Source organism: Eublepharis macularius, chromosome 17, assembly GCF_028583425.1.
Source record: "Eublepharis macularius isolate TG4126 chromosome 17, MPM_Emac_v1.0, whole genome shotgun sequence".
Lineage (NCBI taxonomy): Eukaryota > Metazoa > Chordata > Lepidosauria > Squamata > Eublepharidae > Eublepharis > Eublepharis macularius.
This window is the reverse complement of record NC_072806.1, coordinates 2,516,805-2,539,120: the sequence shown is the minus strand read 5'-3', so window position 1 is coordinate 2,539,120 and position 22,316 is coordinate 2,516,805. Positions and strand designations below refer to the sequence as shown.

The 22,316-nt window shown below is 49.0% G+C and overlaps 1 protein-coding gene across 2 annotated transcripts; it reads left to right on the top strand.

Annotated features, from left to right (window-relative positions):
• Positions 1-636: 636 nt before the first annotated feature.
• MFN2 (mitofusin 2) lies at positions 637-20,774 on the top strand. 2 transcript variants are annotated; one of them, XM_055001303.1, is made up of 19 exons: positions 637-749; positions 2,079-2,189; positions 3,737-3,915; positions 4,500-4,635; positions 5,627-5,789; positions 6,301-6,425; positions 6,978-7,086; positions 7,541-7,648; positions 7,813-7,966; positions 8,732-8,799; positions 9,240-9,361; positions 10,076-10,202; positions 11,462-11,566; positions 12,795-12,897; positions 13,583-13,803; positions 15,255-15,410; positions 15,765-15,961; positions 17,158-17,292; positions 17,766-20,774. In XM_055001303.1, exons 3-19 carry the CDS (start codon positions 3,741-3,743, stop codon positions 17,833-17,835), a joined length of 2,274 nt encoding a protein of 757 aa, XP_054857278.1. In that variant the 5' UTR covers positions 637-749; positions 2,079-2,189; positions 3,737-3,740; the 3' UTR covers positions 17,836-20,774. The 2 variants fall into 2 exon arrangements, with proteins under 2 accessions (XP_054857278.1, XP_054857279.1); XM_055001304.1 differs by lacking the exon at positions 15,255-15,410.
• The last annotated feature ends 1,542 nt before the right edge of the window (positions 20,775-22,316 follow it).

Genomic DNA, 22,316 nt, shown 5'->3' with positions numbered 1-22,316 from the left:
AGGTGTTGCCTTCCCATTTTCCACAAAGTATATAGCTCGGCACACACTGGTCCTTTGGTGCACAGATCAAAGATTCTGTATCCTTTGCTTTATGCTGATTATCCGACAAGAATTCCTCCTGAGGCTCTTTCATCTAGTTTGGTAGGAGACATTGTTCAAGGGTTTGGGGGCTTGACATGTAGGTTAAAGCTTTTCCACCTCTGGGCATGTGCAGAGTACATTTCTCTTGCTTGCTCCCAGGATCCCCCCTCCCAATCTTTTCAGGGAGTGAAGATGCCCAAGAAGCTTTGCGCCTAGCCAGAGTTACCAGCTCTTGTGTAGGAAACTCCTGGAGATTTGGGGGGGGGGCGTGCCTGGGAAGAGAGGAGGGAATGTAGATGGGCAAGGATGCAATGCCACGGCGTCCCTCCCCGAAGCCGCTATTTCCTCCAGGGGAGCCCATTTCTGTAGCCCCGAGACCAGCTGCAATTAATTCCTGGAAGAATGCAAGCGCCACCTGGCGGTTGGCAGTCATCAGCACTGGGAGGCCAGAAGGAACTACAACTCCCATGAAGAAATGGGGCGTGGCTGTCGCGGACGGCGTGACATCACTGCCCGGCGCTCTCTGTTGACGGCGCCCAGGGCTTGGTTCTCACTTGCTGCAGCGCAGAAAGAAAGAAGGTGAAGGTGAAAGGGGAGAAGCGCTTTGGGGGGCAAGCAGGGAAGGCAACGCGTGCCAGCGGTTACACACGATACAGCCGGCCCCTCAGGTGCGTGTTGCTACAGGCACGTGTGAACTTGATCCCTTTTGTAATGAGAGCGGGGAGCGAGGCGTGTCAGTTTCCAGCAGGCGTGCAAGGCGGTGTGTTTTGGAGGGCAGCTCTTGCACGTGTGCAAAGCACGTGGCAGGTGGGGATCAGGTTGCCTGCCACGCCCCAGCCCTGGGCACCTGCACCTGGCAGCCTGCTCCAGGTAGGTGCGAAGCGTGTTCAGGAACGTGGTTTCAGAGAGTTATCCAGAACTTGTGCTTGCTCCATTGGTCGCGCGCGCCACTTGGAAGGGCCCGGAGGGTTCCGAGAGGCTGGTGGAGCTTGGAACAAAGTCGAGCTGGGCCCGGCTGTGGGAAGGGCGGGGTAGCATGTGCGCGAGAAATGCGGAGCATTGATAACAGAGTTTACGTGGGGGGAAGTTGCTTTGGATGGTTTGTGTGCTGTGCAAGGTGCATGGAGGGTGGTGGTGAAGAACCTGCCTTTGCTTCCATCATGAGCAACCACTGTGTAAGGAAGCAGGTGAGTCAGCGCATGATGTGCCAAGGCTAGGGGCACCTGAAAGGGGGGGGTGCTTTGTCCTGGGAGGTGAGCAAGTTGGACTGAGAGTGTCTCTACACAAGACATCTGACCCTTGAAGAACAGGTGTCAGGAGATGGAATAGTAGCCAGGAAGGGTAGTTTAAAAAGACAGAGCCGGCGGCAGGGCAAAGGTTTTGATATACACTGGAGCTGTGTGCTGTGAAATGCCAGAAGGTAAACTTCAGCCCATTATAACCTCTCCAGGTCCAAGCCCGGCTCTGAAAGGCAGCTCCAGCCCATTTCCCTTCCTCACTGCCCTATGGTTGCCATCCCACACAGTTTTAGACTGGAGAAGTGAAACTGAAAGAGCCTTTGGGGAGGCAAAGTTGAAATTGACAAACCCTCTAAGGAACAATCTCCGCTGGCTCTTTAAACTACACTTCCCGGAGAACATTGCATCTGCCTACACTTGAGCATCCCGTGTAAGATGTTGTGTAGAGAGACTCTCACTGTTGTGTGGGCACAGAACAAAGCAGGGCTCAAGACAGGAGTCTCAGGGTCCATTGTTCCCAATTTGCAAATAACTCAATTTCAGCATTCTGGTGTTGCAGTGCTCCTGTCTGGAAAAACCCCAACCTACTTCCACTTCTAAATGTGTCTTCAGAATGGAGCTCTGACTCTCGAAAGCTCATGCCCTGGAAATCTAGTTGGTCTTTAAGGTGCTGCTGGACCCAAATCTCGGTCTTCTACTGCACACCAACACAGCTACCCGCCTGAAATGTGTTATGTTTTTCACTGTTTGTGGTTGCAGGAAAACAACTGGATTCAGCCCTTGTACAGCAGCTGTTGTGCTGTTTCCACGTCTTGGGAAAGGACAGGATAACCATGCTCGGCTTCTGAAAATTCAACCTGCATCTTAAAAGTTAGTGGGGTGGCTAATCAGAGTGTGATGGGGGCGGGGGACTGCTAATTTAGTCCTGTGGTTGACTGATGAGAGATCTGTTTGCCATTTGCTTTGCAGAATCAGAATAACGCTCCTTATAGTCCTAATTTTTTCCAGCAGCCTCTTGGTACTTTCCAGCTGCCTTCCTTTGTTGCCCACCCCCCTTTGTTGTATCCAGACAACAGCTACGTAAAAATGAAATTTCTCTTCAGTTATCTTGTTGAATAGCCACTGATAGAACTTACCTCTGTGAACCTGTCTAATCCCTCTTTAGCGCCAGCTAAGCAGCTGGCCATCCTTGCCTCTTGCGGCACCGAGACCTCTAAGTTAATGGGTTTAAGAGGTGACAAAGGAAGAGTCCAGATTGCAGGTCCCTAAACACCAGCAGCGGAGTTCTAGCTGCCGGAATAAGCTCTGTTCTGATTTTTTTCTTTAATGCTGGCTCCCTTGTGAAACGTGAAACATGAGCTCTGCCTCTAAGCAATGCTGCCTTTCTTTTTTGATGCAAAATAGTAAAAAGTCCAGTAGCACCTTTAAGACTAAGCAACTTTACTGTGGCATAAGCTTTCAAGAACCACAGCTCTCTTCGTCAGATGCATCTGATGAAGAGAGCTGTGGTTCTTGACAGCTTATGCTACAATAAAGTCTTAATAAAGTCTTGCCACTACAGACTAACGCGGCTAACTCCTCTGGATCTTTTTTTGATGGGAACAGTTACATGAAATAATCTGTGTCTAATTAAAATGTATTTATTTTAAAATTATCTATCCCAACTAATCTCACCAGACTCAACACATTTCGTTCTCAGGCTGTGCTAAAGTCAAAGGAATTGGCCAAAGCGACTTGCTCTGTTTTTCTTCCAGCCCTAAGCTAGCCAGTTGCTGACATCATTGGTCTTTGTGGCTATGGATCAGGGTAGCTGAATTCCAGGTTAAGGTGTTGTCTTGTGAGAGTGGTAGAGCATCCGCTGTGTGTTGTGGGGTGATTGCTCATATAAAGCTTGCATATCCTTTTTTGGAAATCCAGCTCTTTAATGCTGAGCTGGTGTGGGAACAGAATGTGGGGATTCCAATGAGAATGTTGGAATTCCATCTGCCCCCCCCCCTTTAAGATTCCTGACTCCTTGATCCGTCCTCTCTCCCCTTGCTACTGAGCACTAAGCACCACATGAATTATGGAGCAGTTTAAATTAATAGTAGTACAACTGGAGTATCTAGTTTCATCCCTACCTTCCCCTCTGGATCCATTCCAGCATCCTGCTTCCAGACTGGGAAGCGCAGAGGCAGGAATGAAAATCACTGTTCTTCTCTGTTGTTTGCCCCTGGCATAAAGGGTAGACTGTGCTTGCTTGGGGAGGTTCGATTTAGCTACCCTGGTTAATAGCTATTAATAGCCTGTGCTAGCAGGGAAAAGAAGAATTAGACCGGTTTATGGAGGACGCCATTTCCCAGGTCAGGCCAGCCTTGCATTTTGCTCATACCAAATCCTTTCTTTAGCTGTCTGTCTTTTTCTTCCCTGCCCTCCAGCGCAATGTCCCTCTTGTTCTCCCGCCCAAAGTCCATCATCACCGGCAAGAAGGACAAGAGACACATGGCAGACGTGACCGCCTCCCCACTCAAGCACTTCGTCACCGCCAAGAAGAAGATCAATGGCATTTTTGAACAGCTGGGTGCCTACGTCCAGGAAAGCGCTACGTTTCTGGAGGGTATGGAACAGGAGTCCTCCCACCCCGCTTCCGTTGTTCCTTTTAGCTCAGTATTTACTGTTCTGGGTCTCTCGGGCCTTGTTCAGAGAACAGCCGTGTCCAGGACCAGCCCCCTGGGATTGCTGGAGATGCCCAAGGATTATTCCCAGGCCCCTTTGCGTGCAAAGCAGGTATGGGGGTGCTGAGACCCTTCCCTTCCCCTCAAGGCTGCCACTTCCCCTTAATCAGGCCCAGCGGACTTCTCTGACCGGCAGCACCTCACTGAGCAGAGAAGGGCCTTCCCAGGGCCCACTGCCTGAGGAGATCTTGTTACTGGCCAGTCGCCACCTTGGGGGTCAGGTAGCAGTTTTCCCCAGGTCAGTTTGGGTAGGGATCCTGATGGAGTTTTGCCATCTTCTAGGCATGGAGCAAGGGCCACTGGGGGTGTGTAGGGGAGGGAAGGTATTGGTGAATTTTTTGCATTGTGCAGGGGGTGGGACTAGCTGACCCTAGAGGTCCCTTCCAACCCTGTGATTCTAATTGGATGGAGCCTGTACGCCAAGGCCTGTGCTTTGCTCAGCCATGGCTTCCTTTTGCAATTTCAGAAACGCACAAGAATGTGGAGCTGGACCCCGTCACCACAGAAGAGCAGGTGCTGGAGGTCAAAGGCTACCTGTCCAAGGTCAGCGGGATCAGTGAGGTGCTGGCCCGGCGGCACATGAAGGTGGCCTTCTTTGGCCGGTGAGTAAGGCGGGCGGCTTGCTCATTCCGCTTGAGAAGGAATTTGGCACTGGGGGAGGAAGGGAGAGAAGTCTGTGGTGGGCAGCAGCTGCCGTGTGCCTTTGACCCAGAAATGCAGCCAGCAGTTGCTGCGCCTGCCGGCAAACACCCACCCGATTTAGTCAGCCTCCTAGTTCATTTTCAGCTGGAAAAGCCAACCTCTCTCGTGTAGCAGGTGGAGCTTTGGACTTGGGTTAGGGAGGCCTGAGTTCAAATCCTATCCTATATAGGATCTAACTGTAGTACTTTCAGCAATCAAAACACTTCGCATGTTGCATCACTATTAACAACAGCCCTGTTGGGTAGGCCGCTATTATGATTGCCTTTTTTATATATGGTGACAGGGACTGGCAGCTTGCTTAAGGCAGTTGAGTGAATTGGTGGCAGAGGCAAGCTTGGCTTTCGTAAAACCGGTCCTTTAGCCTCTGTAGAGGGAAGGAGTTGGGGCACTGACCAATCTTTTCTTCCCCATTCTGCAATCTCGGCCCAACTGCATTATTCTGTCTTGCTAGGAATCTTTGCCATTCGATTCAAATGTTATCATGTCTTGCAGTCTGCTCATTGATATACTGAAAGTTTTTACTGTACTCCGCCGTGGGTCCCCAGTGACAAAATGTATTATTTTATTTTATTTATAGTTCCGCTCTCCCCACAAGCGAGTTCAGAGCAGATTAACAACATATAAATACATATAATAAAACAGATATATAACACAATGAAATGAATGAAAACAAATAAGCCTTGCAGTAGCTCTTCCCATAGCTGTGAGTGGTGCATTGGGAAACAATATTCAGCAAGACGTAGGCAGGGCTGGTTCCGTGTCCCCCCCTTTGGGCAAAAAGGGCTCTCCCTTCTCCCCAGCGTTGCCAAATGATTAGAGTTCTGATTGAGGGGAATAGCAAAACTGGCTTCTTCCTCTATCACTTCGCAAATTATTTTCTATCCGTTGCAGAACAAGCAATGGGAAAAGTACCGTGATAAATGCCATGCTGTGGGATAAGGTCCTCCCCTCAGGCATCGGGCACACCACAAACTGCTTCCTACGTGTGGAGGGGACGGACGGCCACGACGCCTTCCTGCTCACAGAGGGCTCCGAGGAGAAGAAGAGTGTCAAGGTGAGTGTTTGCCTTTGGGGCTCGGAGACACCCCTTCCTCGGTTTCCCTAAAGTTGAGCCTGCTTTCTTTGGATATTTCTTTAATCATTTCCTTGCCCGTACTCTAGCCCAAGACATGCCACCTCCCACCTCCCACATTGTGTGGGGTGGGTGAAACTTGATAATGGGTGTTCAGTTAGCAGGGGGCACCCCATCTATGCTTGGTAGGGTGCACCCTGGATAGTTACAACTTGGTCTGCAGGCACAATCTATAGTAAATAAATAATAATAATTTTGGTGTAAATCCATGCAGGGCTGCCGAGAGCCCCTGCACCGCCGCCCCCATACCGAGATTCTCTCTGGCCCACGTTCAGAGGAACTCATGCTGCCGCTTGCTTAGAACAAATGTGCTGCTGCCATGTGGCAGGGCTGCCTTGCTGGCTCTCTCTCAGCAGCCATGAGCCAATTGCTGGTAGCGATTGATGCTTCCAGCTGCTGCAAAATTTACCACTTTAACAAATATTTTCCCTAGACGGTCAACCAGTTGGCCCACGCCCTCCACCAAGATGAACTCCTGAATGCTGGAAGCCTCGTGAGCGTCATGTGGCCCAATTCCAAGTGCCCGCTCTTGAAAGATGACCTGGTTCTGATGGACAGGTGAGAGGCCACACCCTTCTCCCACTGCACTTTGGCTGGGGAGCCATCCAGAAACAAGTCTGGCTGCGTAGGCGGTACGCAGGGCATCGCTGACCTTGGCTGTGTTTTCTGTCTTGGTGTGTCTGGCCAGGCAATTTAACAGGAATTAATTTCTAAGCTGGATTCTCCAGCCTGCTAATTGCAGCCAGCTAAGTCAGCTCCGTAGGAGGTTTAGATAATTGCTTGGACTGCTGGTTGCTTTGTAAAACTGTTCTCTCTTTTAGATCGGTGCTTCCCCCACCACAGTTGCTAAGCTTTATTGTTAGGTGCTATGTTGTTTGTTTCCTTCTGGGGTAGATCGAATTATCAGATTGTTCGTGCAAAGTATTAATCCCCTAAAATGATTTTGGTTACAGCTGTTGCTGTCCTTGAGAGAGGGGCTTCAATTTAGGAGACATTTGGGAGGGGTTGTAGTTTGAAAGGGGCTATTCATTCATAAAAGAAATGTTAGAGGGAAGAACTATTGGTTGCTTGAAGAACACTGGCTTTTGCTATTCCTCTATTTGTATTTAGCCCGGGAATTGATGTCACCACTGAATTGGACAGCTGGATTGACAAGTTTTGCTTAGATGCTGATGTGTTTGTCTTGGTGGCCAACTCAGAGTCCACACTGATGCAAACGGTACAACCTGTTTTCTCTCCTCCTATCGATTGGGTTACTCTTGCAGAGCAATAAATTCAATAAGTATAAAAAAGACTGTTGGGAGGTAAATTTTTTTTGCAGTGCTTTCATTTGCTGTAGTAATAATAACTCTTACTGTTTCCTGAGACTTCTTTTCCTTGTAAAACCCCGACGTTTTGTCCATCCAAGATTTGGCACAGAGAATCTACCTGGTGATAGGAATAGTCTGGCCACATTTTGGAAAAATCCCCTGTAGAACAGCCAAATGATGGGAGTTTTTAAACTTTCAGTATTTGCAGAGTGGTTTTTTGCATGCACAGAAAGCAAATTGTTGATGGTGCCAGAGCACAAATGGGAGGGGGAACTTGGGGAATGCGGCATAGGGTTTGGCTTTGCGACCTGCTTTGACGCCTTTTGCACCCTTGACGTGCTAGTTTTTGGTCCTTGCACGCAGGAGAAGCAGTTCTTCCACAAAGTGAATGCCCGCCTGTCTCGGCCGAACATCTTCATCTTGAATAATAGATGGGATGCGTCTGCCTCCGAACCAGAGTATATGGAAGAGGTGCGTGCTTCTGCAGAGATCAACTGCCCTTCTTCCTTAGATGGAAGCAAGCCTGCTTTCTGAGCTGTGATAGAATGCAGGGGAGGGGGAGGCAGGGAACAGATGTTCTCGTGCCCAACAGCCGGGATTCCGCACATCAGCATGGGGTTCTTTCTCCTATTTAGGTACGTCGGCAGCACATGGAGCGCTGCACCAGTTTTCTGGTGGACGAGCTTGGAGTGGTGGATCGCCCGCAGGCCGGAGACCGCATCTTCTTTGTCTCGGCAAAGGAGGTGTTGAGCGCCAGGATCCAGAAAGCTCAGGGGATGCCCGAAGGGGGTGAGGGAGGCCTGTCTGTTGCTCCCTTTGAGTAGAGAAAGGGACAGGGGTTGCTTCCTCCCTGGCATTTCTGAAGCCCGGTCTTCAGCCACGGCCCTGGATTACCACTGGCCTGTTCTCCACTGAACCTTCCTATATGGGCTACCGTAGCTCCACCCCTTGCTCTGGAGTTCGGGACACCACTTGGCCTCCCGTGAATCCCTGATTCCCCCCTATCTTCAATCTCTTTGGGGGTTGAGTTTGGCACCTGGCCAGGCTGCCTCACCAGTATATCCATGTACCCAACAAATTGCTTCTCCCTCGCCCCTTCGAGTTTGCTGTAAGTCTGTCCGGGACCACCTAGTGCCCGGAATGAAGGTCCCAGTTTACTTTTCTCCATAGGAATATGCTTAAGGTGCCTGGTTCCTGCCTCTGGCAACTGCAGCCATTCAAAATCAAACCTGTCCCTTTCTTGGAGATAGATCAAGCTGGATAGCTGTGTTTGTCTGTAGCAGTAGAAAAGAGCAAGAGTCTTCAGATACCTGAAGAAGTGAGCTGTGACTCATACCTAAAGAACTGAGCTGTGACTCACAGAAGATCATACTGTATCACAAATTTTGTTAGTCTTATAGGTGCTACTGGACTCTTGCTCTTTTGTGCTGTCCCTATCTGTATAGCCTTTTCCCAGGTGACAGAATTTTTGGAATCTGGCTTCATAAAGAGTATGTGTGGTGGGGAGACCTGGAGCCTGGGCGTATGTGAGATTTCTATTGCTCTTCTTCCTAGGGGGTGCCCTGGCAGAAGGCTTCCAAGTGAGAATGTTTGAATTCCAGAACTTTGAGAGAAGATTTGAGGTGAGTGCTGTTGGCTTTATAAGCTGCTCCAAAAGCGTATCCGTCCAGCTGACTCGTTTGGCGGGTCCATCAATACGTAGAGAAAATAATATGTTTGTTGAAATGTTTGCAATTGGCCTTTAAAAAAAATTAATAGGCCTTGCAATAAAATTAAGCAACGAAGGAAGACTGTGGCATTGATATGCTGTGGATGTTTGCAAGATAAACATAAGAGGTGAGGTGTAGCATCCTAAACATTTCTTTTAAAGAAGAAAGGATCCTGTCCCTTAAGACCTGAAAGTGGGTGAGTGATGCTTTGTGAAACCTCAAAAATCAGAGATTTCCTGGGGTTGAGGGTGGATCTTCTGAACCAAAGGATGGAAAGGGGAAAAAAGGAGAGATGTTTGCCTGCTTTCCGCCGCCTTCACAGCCCTGCCCTTTTCTTGCCTTCACTCACCCAGGAGTGCATCTCACAGTCAGCCGTGAAAACAAAATTCGAGCAGCACACGGTCCGGGCCAAGCAGATCGCGGAGGAAGTGCGCCACATCATGGACTGCGTGCACACGGCTGCCCAGGAGCAGAGGTGAGTGGTTGTGGATGTCTTGCCCGAAGATGGCCACGCTTGAGGAATGCTTAGGATTTCCTAGAGAAGATGTGGAGGAAAATGCAAAACGCTGGAGCCCAGAATTTTCATTTTATTATATTTACATCTCACCTTTCTCGCAATGGGAAACTAAAGTGGCCTGCGTTGCTCTTCTCTCCTCCATTTTATCCTTACAACAACCCTGTGGGGTAGGTTAGGCTGAGCGTGTGGGACTGGCCCAAGATCACCCAGGAAGCTGCCATGGCAGACTGGGGATTCGAACCTGGGTCTCCCACATCCTACTTTGATATGATTTACTACACCACCACCACGGATTGTGATGTAGACAAAGAGGATGGGTTGGTAATAAGCTTTTGGATGCTTGTGCTGACCTCAGGCGAAATGAAATGATTTTGCTCCCAAATCTTTTCTGCACTGATGGGGTTGATTTTTAGGGCTGTGCCACATTTCATCCTGTGTGCTTAGGTGTGCAAGGAGTGTAGCGTTGCTGGTCACTGTTTGGCAGTCCTCTTTTGGCCTGTCAGAACCATTAGGAGGTTCCCTGTCGCGTCTCTTTTGCTATTTCTTGCAACCTGATCTGTCTGGTGCAGCCAGAGGCACCCGGTCGTCCTGCTGCCTGCAGGTAGGATGTGCTTCCCCCCCCCCCCCCCCGCCCGTGTTCCCCAACCGATGCCTTGTCCTCCTCCCCGCCAGAGTTTACTGCATGGAGATGCGAGAGGATCGGCAAGAGCGCTTAGGGTTCATCGACAAGCAGTTGGAGCTGCTCACACAGGACTACAAACTGAAGATAAAACAGATCACGGAAGAAGCGGAGAGGCAGGTGAGGCCAGCGGCCCCTCAGAAAGCAGCAGCACTCCGTTCTGGAACCGGCGGCGTGTCGCTGTTGGCTTATCTTGCCCCGCTCTTCCTTTGGAGAGCTCAGGGTGGCTCGCCTGGTTCGGCGCCTTTTGCCCTCCCAACAATCCAGTGAAGTGGATGGGGCTGAGAAACGGTTCCTGCCCCAAGGTCACCCTGTGAGCTTTGTAGCTAAGGCAGGATTTGAACCAAAGTCCGTCACTCTAACCACTGAGCCACACTGGTTCTGACGGGAAGGTTCTCGGGGCAGAGAACCCTCTCGAGAGAGAGAGAGTTTCAGGTGGGCAGCCGAGTTGGTCTGCAGTAGACGAGCAAGACTTGGGTCCAGTAGCACCTTGAAGAGCAGCTAGACTTCTAGGAAATGAGCTTTCAAGAGGCAAAGTTCCTTCCTTCAACCCTCAAAAGCCCACTGCTTGTCTTCACTGTTGTTCCTGCCTGTTTGTCTGTCCCCCTGTTTGACTGAGAACGCCGTGGCTGGTGGAGGGACGTAAGAGGAGCCCTGCTGGATGCATCTAGTCCAGTATCCCGTCTCACGCAGCAGCCGGCCAGTCGCCCTCAAGGGCAAACGGCAGCATGTAGAGGCCAAAACCTTCCCCTCTTAGTACTGGTATTCTGAGGTAGACTGCCTCTGAATGTGGAGGCTCCCTTTAGTCACCAGGGCCAGGATCTGTTAACGGACCTCTCCCCTCCTCTACTTTCTATCCTAAAGCCTCCGCTCTGAGGAGGGCGATGGGCAGGCAGCCATCCTCTTCCCCGTGGGACACAGAATAATTGATGTGGATTAAACCAAGATGCGCAAGAACTGAATTGGCAGCCGTTTGGCTCTTCTTTCTGCAGAGTATAGCAAGAATATTGCTGGGTCAAACCATAGAACGGTTTAGTCCAGCATCTTCTCTCCCGCTGGTATTCAAGGGTATGCTGCCCTTGACCATGGAAGCTCCACTTAGCCATAGTGGCTAATAGGCACAATGGCCCTGTCTTCTCCCACAAGTTTATATAATCCCTTTGCAAAGCCCTCTCTGCTGGTGACCATCATCACTGCATCCTGTGGCAGTGAGTTCCACACGTTAACGATGCACTGTGTGATGAAGTGCTTTCCTTCTGTGTCATCTGGCCATCAGCTTCGTTGAGCGCTCACAAATTCTAGCAAAGCAAAATGTTGACACTTGCACAAATGATATGAAATCTTGCCACAATCCGTCTAATGCATGGTTGCACTTGCAGGTGTCAAATGCGATGGCCGAGGAGATCCGCCGCCTCTATGTGTTGGTGGATGATTTCCAACTGGATTTCCATCCCTCTCCAGTGGTTATAAAAGTGTACAAGAACGTGAGTAAGAGAGATTGCTCCAGAAATCCAATGTCCCTCTATAGGGGTTTCAGCATCTTCTTAGCACTTAAGCTTCCAGCAAACTCATTATTTGTGTTTCTCATTTAGCAGCTGAGATTTGTATTTTTACATAGATATTTAGTGTTTTGTATAATAGCAATCGAGCTGTGTAGCCTGAAGATAGCAAGAAGTTAAAAATATAACAGACTTGTCAATAAAAACGAAATAAGATAGTGTAGCAAAAATCAAAACTTGTCCACAAACTCTTACTGCAAAAGAAATATGTTGCCTGTCACATTACAAGGACATTTCTAAATGCCTCTATTTTTAAGATTACCTTTAAAAAAAATCTACCAAACTTTCACCTTTTTCTTAATCCTCTACTCCTACAAGGGGGGGGGGCTGCCAGGTTCAAGTATTAACCCAAGAAAAAAACAATCTTGAGATCTGCTTGTATTTTGCGGAACTTTTCAACGTAAGCATTGAGTTGAGAAATGCATAATACAAGGAAAACATGAGGGCAGGGTCCTTCCTGCCAAGCAGGGCTTTTTTTCTGGGAAAAGAGGTGGTGGAATTCAGTGGGTTGCCAGTACAAGGGGCAACTCTTGGCAGGAGGTGGTGCCCCTGGTACCACATGTGCACGTGCAAAGTGTGTGCGTGCTCCCAGGACCAATGATGTCATTTTGGGTCAGCTGGAACAAGGGGGGAGTTTTTAAATCACCCTCGGCAAAAATGGTCACATGGCAGCGGCACGGAGGGCGATCTAAACTCCCCTCTGTCTGGAGATCAGGGGGCGGGGCCACCAGCCCAGTCCATTTTTAAGAGGTTCCAGAACTCTGTTCTACCGCATTTCCGCTGAAAAAAAGCCCTGCTGCCAAGTATTCATAGAGTTCACTGCACAAGGGATGTATCCTTAGCAGCATTTAAGATGTACGAATTGCTTCATTCCCAGTAGTCCGGCCCCTGAAATTCTGACCGCCACGGTAAAAACGGCATTCAGTGCCTGGAACTTCCCTCCAAAATGACCCTGGAGAAGGAGCAGGTTGGCTTCATGTCAGCAAAATGATTATTGGCAAGAGAAAGGAACGTGATTTGTTTAACTCAAATCTTTGGACTGCTTTTAATTTGGGTTGATTTCTCCATCGCAGCAATTTGCTTAACGCGGCCTCTTCATACCGCTGGAGTCCGTGTGGCACCTTTTTGCATGTGGCTGTCTCTTGCCTTCCAGGAACTTCACCGGCACATTGAGGAAGGCCTGGGTCGGAAGATGTCGGAACGATGCTCCGCCTCTATCACGACATCGTTGCACACCACGCAGCAAGAAATGATAGGTGAGCACTCGCAAGCAGAGGCCATGGGAGCGCATGGAGCTGCCTTATAACCGAGTCTGACCGTCAAGTTCTGGTAGTGGCTTTCCATGGACTTGGAGGGAGGTTTTTCGCATAACCCACGAAAGGCCAAACTAGATGTTACTTTTTAAAAAAAAAATCTAGAATTCTCCATAATGTTCTGATTGCACGTTGGTTAGCAAAATGCGATTGCAGAGACCCAGGGTTGCATCTGGTCATGCTGTGCCACCCGCAGCTCTCATTTTTGAACAAAAGCAAGGCTTTGCTGCTTCAGACATGTTCTGCACAACCAAGAAGGGCTCAACGGTCTGTTGACAATAGGCCAGTGTTCTTCTGTGATGTATCTGGCCGGGAGCCTGAGCCATGGTTCTGGTGGGTGTTCTTAGATTAGCCGCTATCTCTGAGCCTCAGCTGGGGGAGGACTGCACAGTCCTGCCTTTCAGGGTCGTTGTAAGAAAGTATGTGACGTGCTTTGAACACGACTGTTCGTTTTTGGTTCTCTCTGCTATTTCTGCCCTGTTGTTGAAATTTACAGTGAAAGCTCTTGTGGGTGGAGATGTATTTCTTTTGCCCCTGTGCCTCTGCACACAGCCGTGTCCCTATCAGCACTAACCAAGAAGCCAAGCCGGCATGTTCTAACCTGTTGTTTGCTTTCCCTTCCGGCAAGATGGCTTAAAGCCCCTCCTACCAGCCTCAATGCGGGGACAGGTAGACATGTTGATTCCCCGGCAGCGCTTTGCGCTGAGCTACGATCTCAACTGCGACAAGCTTTGTGCTGACTTCCAAGAAGACATCGAGTTCCATTTTTCTCTCGGGTGGACGATGCTCGTCAACAGGTTCCTGGGACCCAAGAGCAGCCGCCGGGCCTTGATGGGTTACAGCGACCAGGTGGGGTCATCTCGCTTTGCCTTTTTGATTTTCTGGTAGGCATGAATGAGATCTTTGCGAACAGTACTCAGTCTGGAAGGTTGTAAGGAATTTCTAAGCTGCAGGATACTTTCTGAGGTGCAGGATAATGGCTCAGCGAACTCCATTGTGGCTGCTGCTTAAAGTTTCCCTGCTGCTGATGGATATAGAATTGAAGAAAAGGATTTTATATATTGCTTTTATACAACACATATATGCCTTGCACTTTCTTCCTATGCTCAGGAGCCAATGTAGTACTTGTAATGCAACCTGTAAGAATATGACACTTGAAACAAGAAGACTTGAAACTGTGTAAGAACTGATATACTGCTTTTAGAGCTGCACTTATAAAATATTATGCATATGTTATATTATTCTATAAGATTCCAAAAGAAATCAGTACCAGAGAGCCTTTTGTAGAAAACTGATTTGATGCAGCAAGCTGGTTTTGGCCACCTATGGCCTACTTTCCTTAAGGCAGAGAAGGAACTGGAGGAAAGGACACAGAGAAAATAAAACATCCCTTCTTACCAGCAGAATTCAGTTATCAGAGGGTATCAAGGTTGCTAGATCGAGACGCATTGGCGCTATTGAAAGTATTATGCCCAGAAGAAAGTGGGTGAGAGGTTAGCCTATGTCCTTCTGAATTGAGGACAAGATAAGGGGTTTGCAGGATTTGGAATTCTCCCCAGAAGAAGAGCCAACCCAGAATTGCATCTTCAAATCAGAACTAACCCTAGATACCTTACGAGCCAAAATCCAAGCTGCATTCAACAGATGAGGCAACTTGGAGGCCTTTGTGGGCTTATTAGCAATGGCGCAGATCAGTCGCCTGATGTGGATCTTTGCGTGATGCCTGCTTCTGCTGGCTGAGAGCTGGGAAGCTGGCTGCAGACCCTTGCCCTTGGCAGCAGGCTGGTGGTTTTGTTATTTATATTGTTTACCTTATTTATAGTCTGCCTTTTTCACTGAGAGGTAGGGCAGATTTCACCGTGTGAGTCAGTGCAGTCAATTTCAAAGACATTTCAGTAAACAATGTAATTCAATCTATAAATGCAAATTTGCATAGATTTAAAACTGGGAGAAATCCAGTACAGCCTGCCCTCCTCCCGGGCTTGGTTATCTGAAACGGTGAAATTGTTACTCTGCATGATGCTGGCAACAAGGACTCTCCCCAGGTGCCCCCTTTCTGCCACTGCTCTCTTCCTCACCTGGTCCACGTGTCTTAATTCTTTTCTCTGCATTCGCACATGCATGTGTGTGAGGGCTAATGTTTTTGGTTGCTAGGTGCTCTCGTATCAGTTTTCATTGCTTTGAGAACTGATCTTGGCCTAAAGCAGGATTTAGGGTATGCAAATAGCCAGTCCGTAACTTCCAGGGTGTGAATCGTTCTTTCTTTTTTATTGCACCTTCCCCTCCTCCGCTCTACTTAGGTTCAGCGCCCTTTGCCTTTGACCCCCGCAAACCCCAGCCTGCCTCCCCTGCCTCAGGGATCCTTGACCCAGGAAGAACTCATGGTCTCCATGGTGACTGGGTTGGCATCGCTGACTTCCAGAACTTCGATGGGCATCCTTGTGGTTGGCGGAGTGGTAGGTCTGGAAGAGAAGCTGAAGAGGAAGGGCTGGCTCATGTGCTGCTGCCCCCACCCTGCAGGCGGGTTTCTGGAAAGCTGCTCCGCGTGGGATGCTTGAATCTGTATTCATGAACCTTCCATGGTGTTGCAGCAACTCACACAGTGGGGGAGGGGGAGGGCTTTTGTGGGCCACAAGCATCTGAAAGTTCAGAGCATTTGTGAACATTCCGTGACACCGCACTATCTCATCTGTGTGTGCGTGTTTTGTAGGCCTCAAGTGCCAACCGTTTTTGCTTTTGTTGATTGGGCATCGTGTCACCTTCTGTGCTCAGTTTTTTCTCCCTTCTCTCCGGCGTTGCCCTTCTTGCAGGTCTGGAAGGCAGTGGGATGGCGGCTGATCGCTCTTTCCCTGGGCCTCTATGGCCTCCTGTATGTCTACGAGCGGCTCACCTGGACCGCAAGAGCGAAGGAGAGGGCCTTCAAGCGCCAGTTTGTGGAGTACGCCAGCGAGAAGCTGCAACTCATCGTCAGCTACACGGGCTCCAATTGCAGCCATCAGGTCCAGCAGTGAGTAGCTTTGCTCCTATGCTGAGCTGGTGAGGATGAAAATGTCGCCCTGCTGGGTGGTTTCAAGTAGACTTGGGCACGAACCACAAAACAACCGAACCATGAGGTTCGTGGGGTTTCACGAACCAGGAACCATGAATTGGCACGAACTGGGGCAAGTTCACGAACCAGTTCGTGGGGTTTAAATGCCCCTTTCCGGCCGCTTAGCAGCAGCAGGAAAGAGAGCATTTGACAGTTCAAAGGGCTGTTTCCTGCCTTACAAGGGGCAAGTCCCTTTAAATTATCAGCTGGCAGGCAGGTCCCTGTGGGCCCGCATGGGGTGGAGGAGGCTGAAAACAGCCTTCCCACCCCTCAAATGGCCGCCATTTGGCTGTGGCCATTTGAAGGGCAAGAAGGTCATTTTTGGCCTCCTTCGCTGCTCTGCAGGCCCACGCAGTGGCGGAAGAGGCCAAAAACGGCCTTCCTGCCCCTTGCGGGAGGAGGGGGAGGAGGTCACGGGCCCACAGGGTGGCTGGGCAAGGTAAGGTTGGGGCTGTGGGGGTGGGGGCTGGAGTTTGCGCCTTTTAAAGGGCCCTGCCGCCTGCCAGCTGATAGTTTCAAGGGACCTGCCGCTTGCAGTGACAAGAAAAGTTTATATGGTCATTTCCCTGGGGAAATGGCCATTTAAACTCCCCCTTTAATACGAACCAGTAGACCAGTTTGTGGAAATGAGCTTCCACGAACCACGAATCGGGCTGGTTCTGGGTTTTTTGGGTTTATATTTGGGTTCGTGCCCGTCTCTAGTTTCAAGCCAGTACAGGTGTCATGGCTGTTGCCTGTAAACTGTGTGAGGAGGCAGAGCTTGAGTCAAAGGTGCGTGTGACTGGCCACTCAAAAGGTCCTTGGATAATTGCTGCAAGAAGCAACTGGGCTTTTTGGAGATGAAAAATCCACTTTTGGTTGTTCAGAGACCTTGGGTGTAGTTCCTGGGCCAGCTGCTGATCCTTTCTGGGCTGTTTTTAACCCACGGTCTGCCAGCTGCAGGCTACCGCTTGGGAGGGGGTTGGTCTCTCTTGCTCTTTGGGAATTTGTAGCGTGGAGAAAATAGCCAGCGTTCTAGGTTTCAGAAGCAGTTCTGTGTTGCGTTTTGAGGTTTTGAAATTATTATTAACTTTGGGAATTATTAATAACTTGTTTCTCCTGCTGAAACTCTCTAGGGAGCTGGCTGGCACCTTTGTTCAGCTCTGCCAGCAGGTTGATGTCACGAGGGACGATCTAGAGAAGGAAATCGCTGCCCTGAATCAGAAAATCGAGGTCTTGGACTCCCTGCAGAGCAAAGCCAAACTGCTCAGGTCTAGAATTTCTTGGCTGGTTATGTGGGGTGCATTTCCTCTCTTGGTATTAAAAGAGACTGGCTAGATTCTTCATTTTTTAATCCTGCTTTTCTTTTTTAAATGTTTAAGAACTGGACATGCCTTGTGTGCCCTCTGCTTTGGGGGCAGGTAGTGTGGGGGTCAGACATGGGGCCTCGTCTGCGGTGGCACCTTGACTTTAGAATTCCCTCTCCACAGCTTGCCGCCTGGCACTGAACAGTTTAGTGCCCCCCTCCTCTGATGCTGCTGCTGCTGCCAGTTTTAATCTCTTGTTTTCCCTTTATGATTTTTGTTGCTGCTTTTAGGAGATTGCCGTCTCCTCTCCAGTTTCTTATTCCCTTCCTGCCATAGGCCAGGGCTGGGTGGGGGATGCCTGGGGCAGTGGTGGGGTTTGGTGCATGGCTGCTAGCCAAAAGCTAACGTTACTCTTCTTTTTTCTTTCCTCTGTGCAGGAATAAAGCTGGGTGGTTGGACAGCGAGCTGAATATGTTCATCCACCAATATTTGCAACAGAGCAGATAAACGGAGAAGAGGGGGGCAGCCGTTCCTCACCCCGTGTTCCACTCGCTGGTGATAACCGTTCTTGGCGATGAGAGCCCCCGTGGGCACGCGCAGCAGCTAGTCGCTGGGCAGTCTCCATTTCTGCCACGGGACTGAGAGAATTCCACTTCCCTTCCGCATGATGATCTTTTCTCGTCTTTGTTTTAGAATCCTGTCACTTCCTGGTTAGGGATCTTAAGCTCAGAATTTAGCAGGAGAAATGTCTGTGTTGATGCATTACCCGGTTAGTCAGGAGGTCCCTTCTCTGTTTCTGTTCAAGTTGCCGGTGAAATGTGCCGAGAGAACCAGATCCTGTCCAAATCCCTTCCCGTGTGTTTGGATTGAAATTTATTCTGGACTTCTCCCTCTTCCCCCAGACCTCAAAAAAATGAATTTCTTTTAGTTCGTAAATCAGTCCTTCGTTCTGCGTGATAAAGACACGATCCAGCCAAAGCGGAACGCCTTTAAGTCGTGTTGGTCTCCATGGAAAGGATTTCAGCCTGCTTTTAAGCCTGTTGAAATCCAAGAGCGATAAATGTGGTTTCATTTTGGCTGGATGGCGCCCGCTTTGAACAGGAGGTGAACCATTTCTGGCAGGCCACGCCATTCTGAGACGACACTCCCACAAACGCTTCCTCTCCGCGCTGAAATAACCAACCGCTGGAGGTGGTTTGTGGTGTTTTGAGGGTTGATGTTGGAGAAACGGCCTGGCGTGGCAGCTGCCAAGGCTCCAAAGCCCCAGGAAGACTCCACTGCACCTCGATAGAGCAGCATCCACTGATGCAATCGGGGGCCATGTAGCCGAGGTAGGATTTTGCCCTCTTGCCCGCAAGCCATTGCCTTCTCATACCCCTTCAACTGTGTCTGGGCATAGAAAAAAGTAATGGTAGCAGCTAGAAGGACTAATCCCGACTTCCACTTCTTTGCCAGCTCTTCTTGGCAGTGAGTGCTGCCAGTCTCTGTGGCCGTCCCGGCTGGCTTGCTGTGTGAGCCAACAGCTGCAGCCACCGCCTGCTTTCAGCCTTTGTCTAAACGAGGAGCGGATGACCAGGCAGGAGGAGGGAGAGGCCGTGGCAGAAGAGTGGGCTACCAAGAGGCACCTCGCCTGGCGTTCTGTAAGATCTACAGTTAGCCCTGCCAGCATCTGACCCGGGTTCTAGATCTGTGTGCATCCAGGCACCGTGCCAGTTGTGCCCCTAGCCAAAACTGAGTTTGCCTGGTTTGGTGAGCGGGGTAAGGTGCTTCCTGGCTGCGGGGTGGTGTGAATCCTTGGATGTATGCAGGATGCCCTAGTATGTAATGGAATTGATTTTTACTTCCTTAAAAGAGAGAGAGGTTTGCATCGACAAATGTACTGAACGAGATAGGTGAACGCTCTCCCTTTCTCCCTCTTTCTGTCCTGCTCTTCAGCACCTTCCCTTTCCCTTGAGCAAAGTTTTTCAATTCAGCTGTTCTTCATCATTGGAGTTCGCAGAGCTGTTGCAAATACTGCTGAATTAGATATCGAGTGTCCCCTGGGCCTAAAAGCCTCTGAGCTGTTCATAGTAGTGTGTGGGAGTGAGGGATGGGAAATGCCCAGAGAGAAGGTCCCAGAATGCAGCCGTATGAAGAAGACCCCCCGATACACATATGCACCCAAAAGCAGGCACAGAGCAGCGCCATCCTGGTTGTAGGAAGTGACAAACTAGCGGATTTGGGTCCCTTTGCAGTTTCTGTATTTTTTTTTTAATTTGCAAAAAGTGAAACTGCCCTTAGGTGAGTTGTTGAAAGAAAATATTTTGATGGGTTCCTTAGCGTGGCCCCAGAAGGCCGTATAATGCAAAGGGAGACAAGAGAGCAGGGCAGGGTGATAAGTTGGGAATGGGCATTCCGACTTCCCGTATCTTCTTCCTCCTGTATTAACTTGCAGGAGACAAAAGTCCTGAACACCCGGCCGATCTTTGTGCAGACTTCGTGCATGTAGCAGAGACGTAGGAACAAGTACCTTGGCCCCACCCCGCTTGCAAGCGAGTGCGCTGTCTCCCCTCACCATACCTCTTATACATGTTTGCTCAAACATGCCATGGCACCCAGTGCTGGATCTGTCCCTGTAACCAGGAACGTTGGATTACAGGAATGGAAACCACTGGGGCCACGTTGGGTGAGTCTCTGCAGTGTGTGGGGTCAGCTTTTTTGATCCTACATCTGTTGAATGTACAGGGTTAAGTAATACTTGGTAGGGCCGGTTGACATGCTCCAAAAATCTATGTTGGGAGCTGTTTTCGTCCTGGAAGCAACCTGCATGTAGGTAATAGTGGGACACTTGCCCCAGTTGCAGGTACTCAGTTGGTTCACTGTAGCCAACCTCCTTTCTGCGACTGCTGGATGGGATAATACACATGTCGCTTGTGTGTCACTTCTTTGTAGAACTTTTTGAAAAGGCCCCCTTAGATAGCAGAGGCCACTAAGGAGAGAGAACCCCTGCGTTCAAGATTGCCCTCTTTTGATCCCCCACCGGAATCTCCACTTAAGAGTTGCTACGCCGTTGGTTTCCCCATAAACCCAACTTGGCTGAATTCTTTTGCCAGGTAGCATTTCAGCATTTTCAGCTGCTGGGGCCCAAGAGCTGTATTCTGATAGCAAATCAGCCACAAACTACTGAACAGAGCTCATATTTTCTTGAAAACAGTCCTTTAGCCAAATGCACTTTATTTTTTAAAAAAATTTTTACTGCTGCTAAGTTGATTTCTACACAATATTTGTTTCCCCCTTTGGCTGAATTTATGGGGCTTTTCAAAATCCTCTCAACAGGGTGTTTTCTCTCTGCTGTATGTAAAGGCGGCCAGTTTGGTGGGTTTGGGCTCTTTTATTGCATGAATTAATTTTATTGCCATGGCCCCATAATTAATATCAGACACAATAGCAAAAATAAAAAATGAAATACCCCGATTTCTTGTGTCTTGCTTTCTTGGGGGAAGATCCTTTGTCTGGTGGATGGTCTGAAAGCTCTCTGCTGCGCTCTGTTCCATGCAGGGAGAGTTATTTAAAGCAGTTTGGCTGTGAAAGCAACACGGAATCTCCACGGTGAGACACAGCCATGCCATTTGAGTCTTGCAGCCAGGTGACAAAATCTAGAGAAAGCGTCACCTTTGTTACGGGGTATGGAACAGGGATTGGATAGACCTTCGGTCCTGATCCAGCAGGGTACTGCTTTGATTCTTACAACCCACAGGATACCAAACATTAATTTCATATATTAATGAACAATTCCAAATATTAGACAAAATATTCAACGTGCAAAGTGCTCAAAACTATTTCAGCATATTCATACAAAATTCATCTCTTAGAACAATTCCCTTCAACACCATTTACAAATAACCCGTAGGACGACGATTCCCACCAAACTCTTTAAAGTCCAAATGCTTCTCTTGTTCTTCCTTTACATCCCTTTACAATAAATATTCACAATTTCTTCTCATGATGGAAAGGTGTAATTCCCATGGAGTATGTGATGCCAAAAAGGTCTCTCCCTTGAGGTAAGGTTGTGATACTGAGACGTACTCCGATGGAATGTTCCCAATCTGAGGCCGGCTGCGAGCAGATTTCGCGCCTGCTTCTTCAGGAGCTTCACATCATCAATCATAGACTCTAAGGGAAAGAAATCATTCATGCGTCCCGGTAAAGGCTACGGGGTTATTTGTAAATGGTGTTGAAGGGAATTGTTCTAAGAGATGAATTTTGTATGAATATGCTGAAATAGTTTTGAGCACTTTGCACTTTGAATATTTTGTCAAATATTTGGAATTGTTCATTAATATATGAAATTAATGTTTGATATCCCGTGGGTGGTGTCCCTTATTTATTGACAACTTATGACAGGTACAGCCACTTTTTTTGCGCTTGATTCTTACAACAGCATATCTTTAAAGAGTTTCAGGGGGGTATCCATGTTGGTCTGCATTAGAGCAGCAGAATCTGAGTCCAGGGGCACCTTAGAGACCAGCAAGACTTTCAGGGTAGAAGTTTTTGAGATTCAGAAGGTCCCTTCTTGCAGCATATTTATTTGTGGGGGGGGCGGCTTACATCCATGCAGACATCTCCTTTTGGGTCCAAAAGGCATCTGGGAGCAAGATCTTGGAAAGAGCAGCCACTAACAATACTTTGCTAGTTGAGTTTATGATTTGCTGTTGCATTTAGAGGGGCTGTCCATCACTTCCTCAGGAAATCCTACACACAAACCAGTTGCCCACCACTTGCAATCCCGGCCACTCCTCCCTGCCTCCCTCCCTCCCTCCTTTTCATGCTCCAGCAATGTGCTCAAACCACTGATGTTGGAGTGCCACTGTTTCCAGCGGCCATTGTGAAATGCATTGAGCAGTGGAAGATCTGGTGGGTGTATGCTTTGCGTGCGGTTGCAGTGGGCACTCCAAAGGCTAGAATATGTTCTGGGGTTTAGAGGAATACTTCAGCAGAAATCTGTAGAA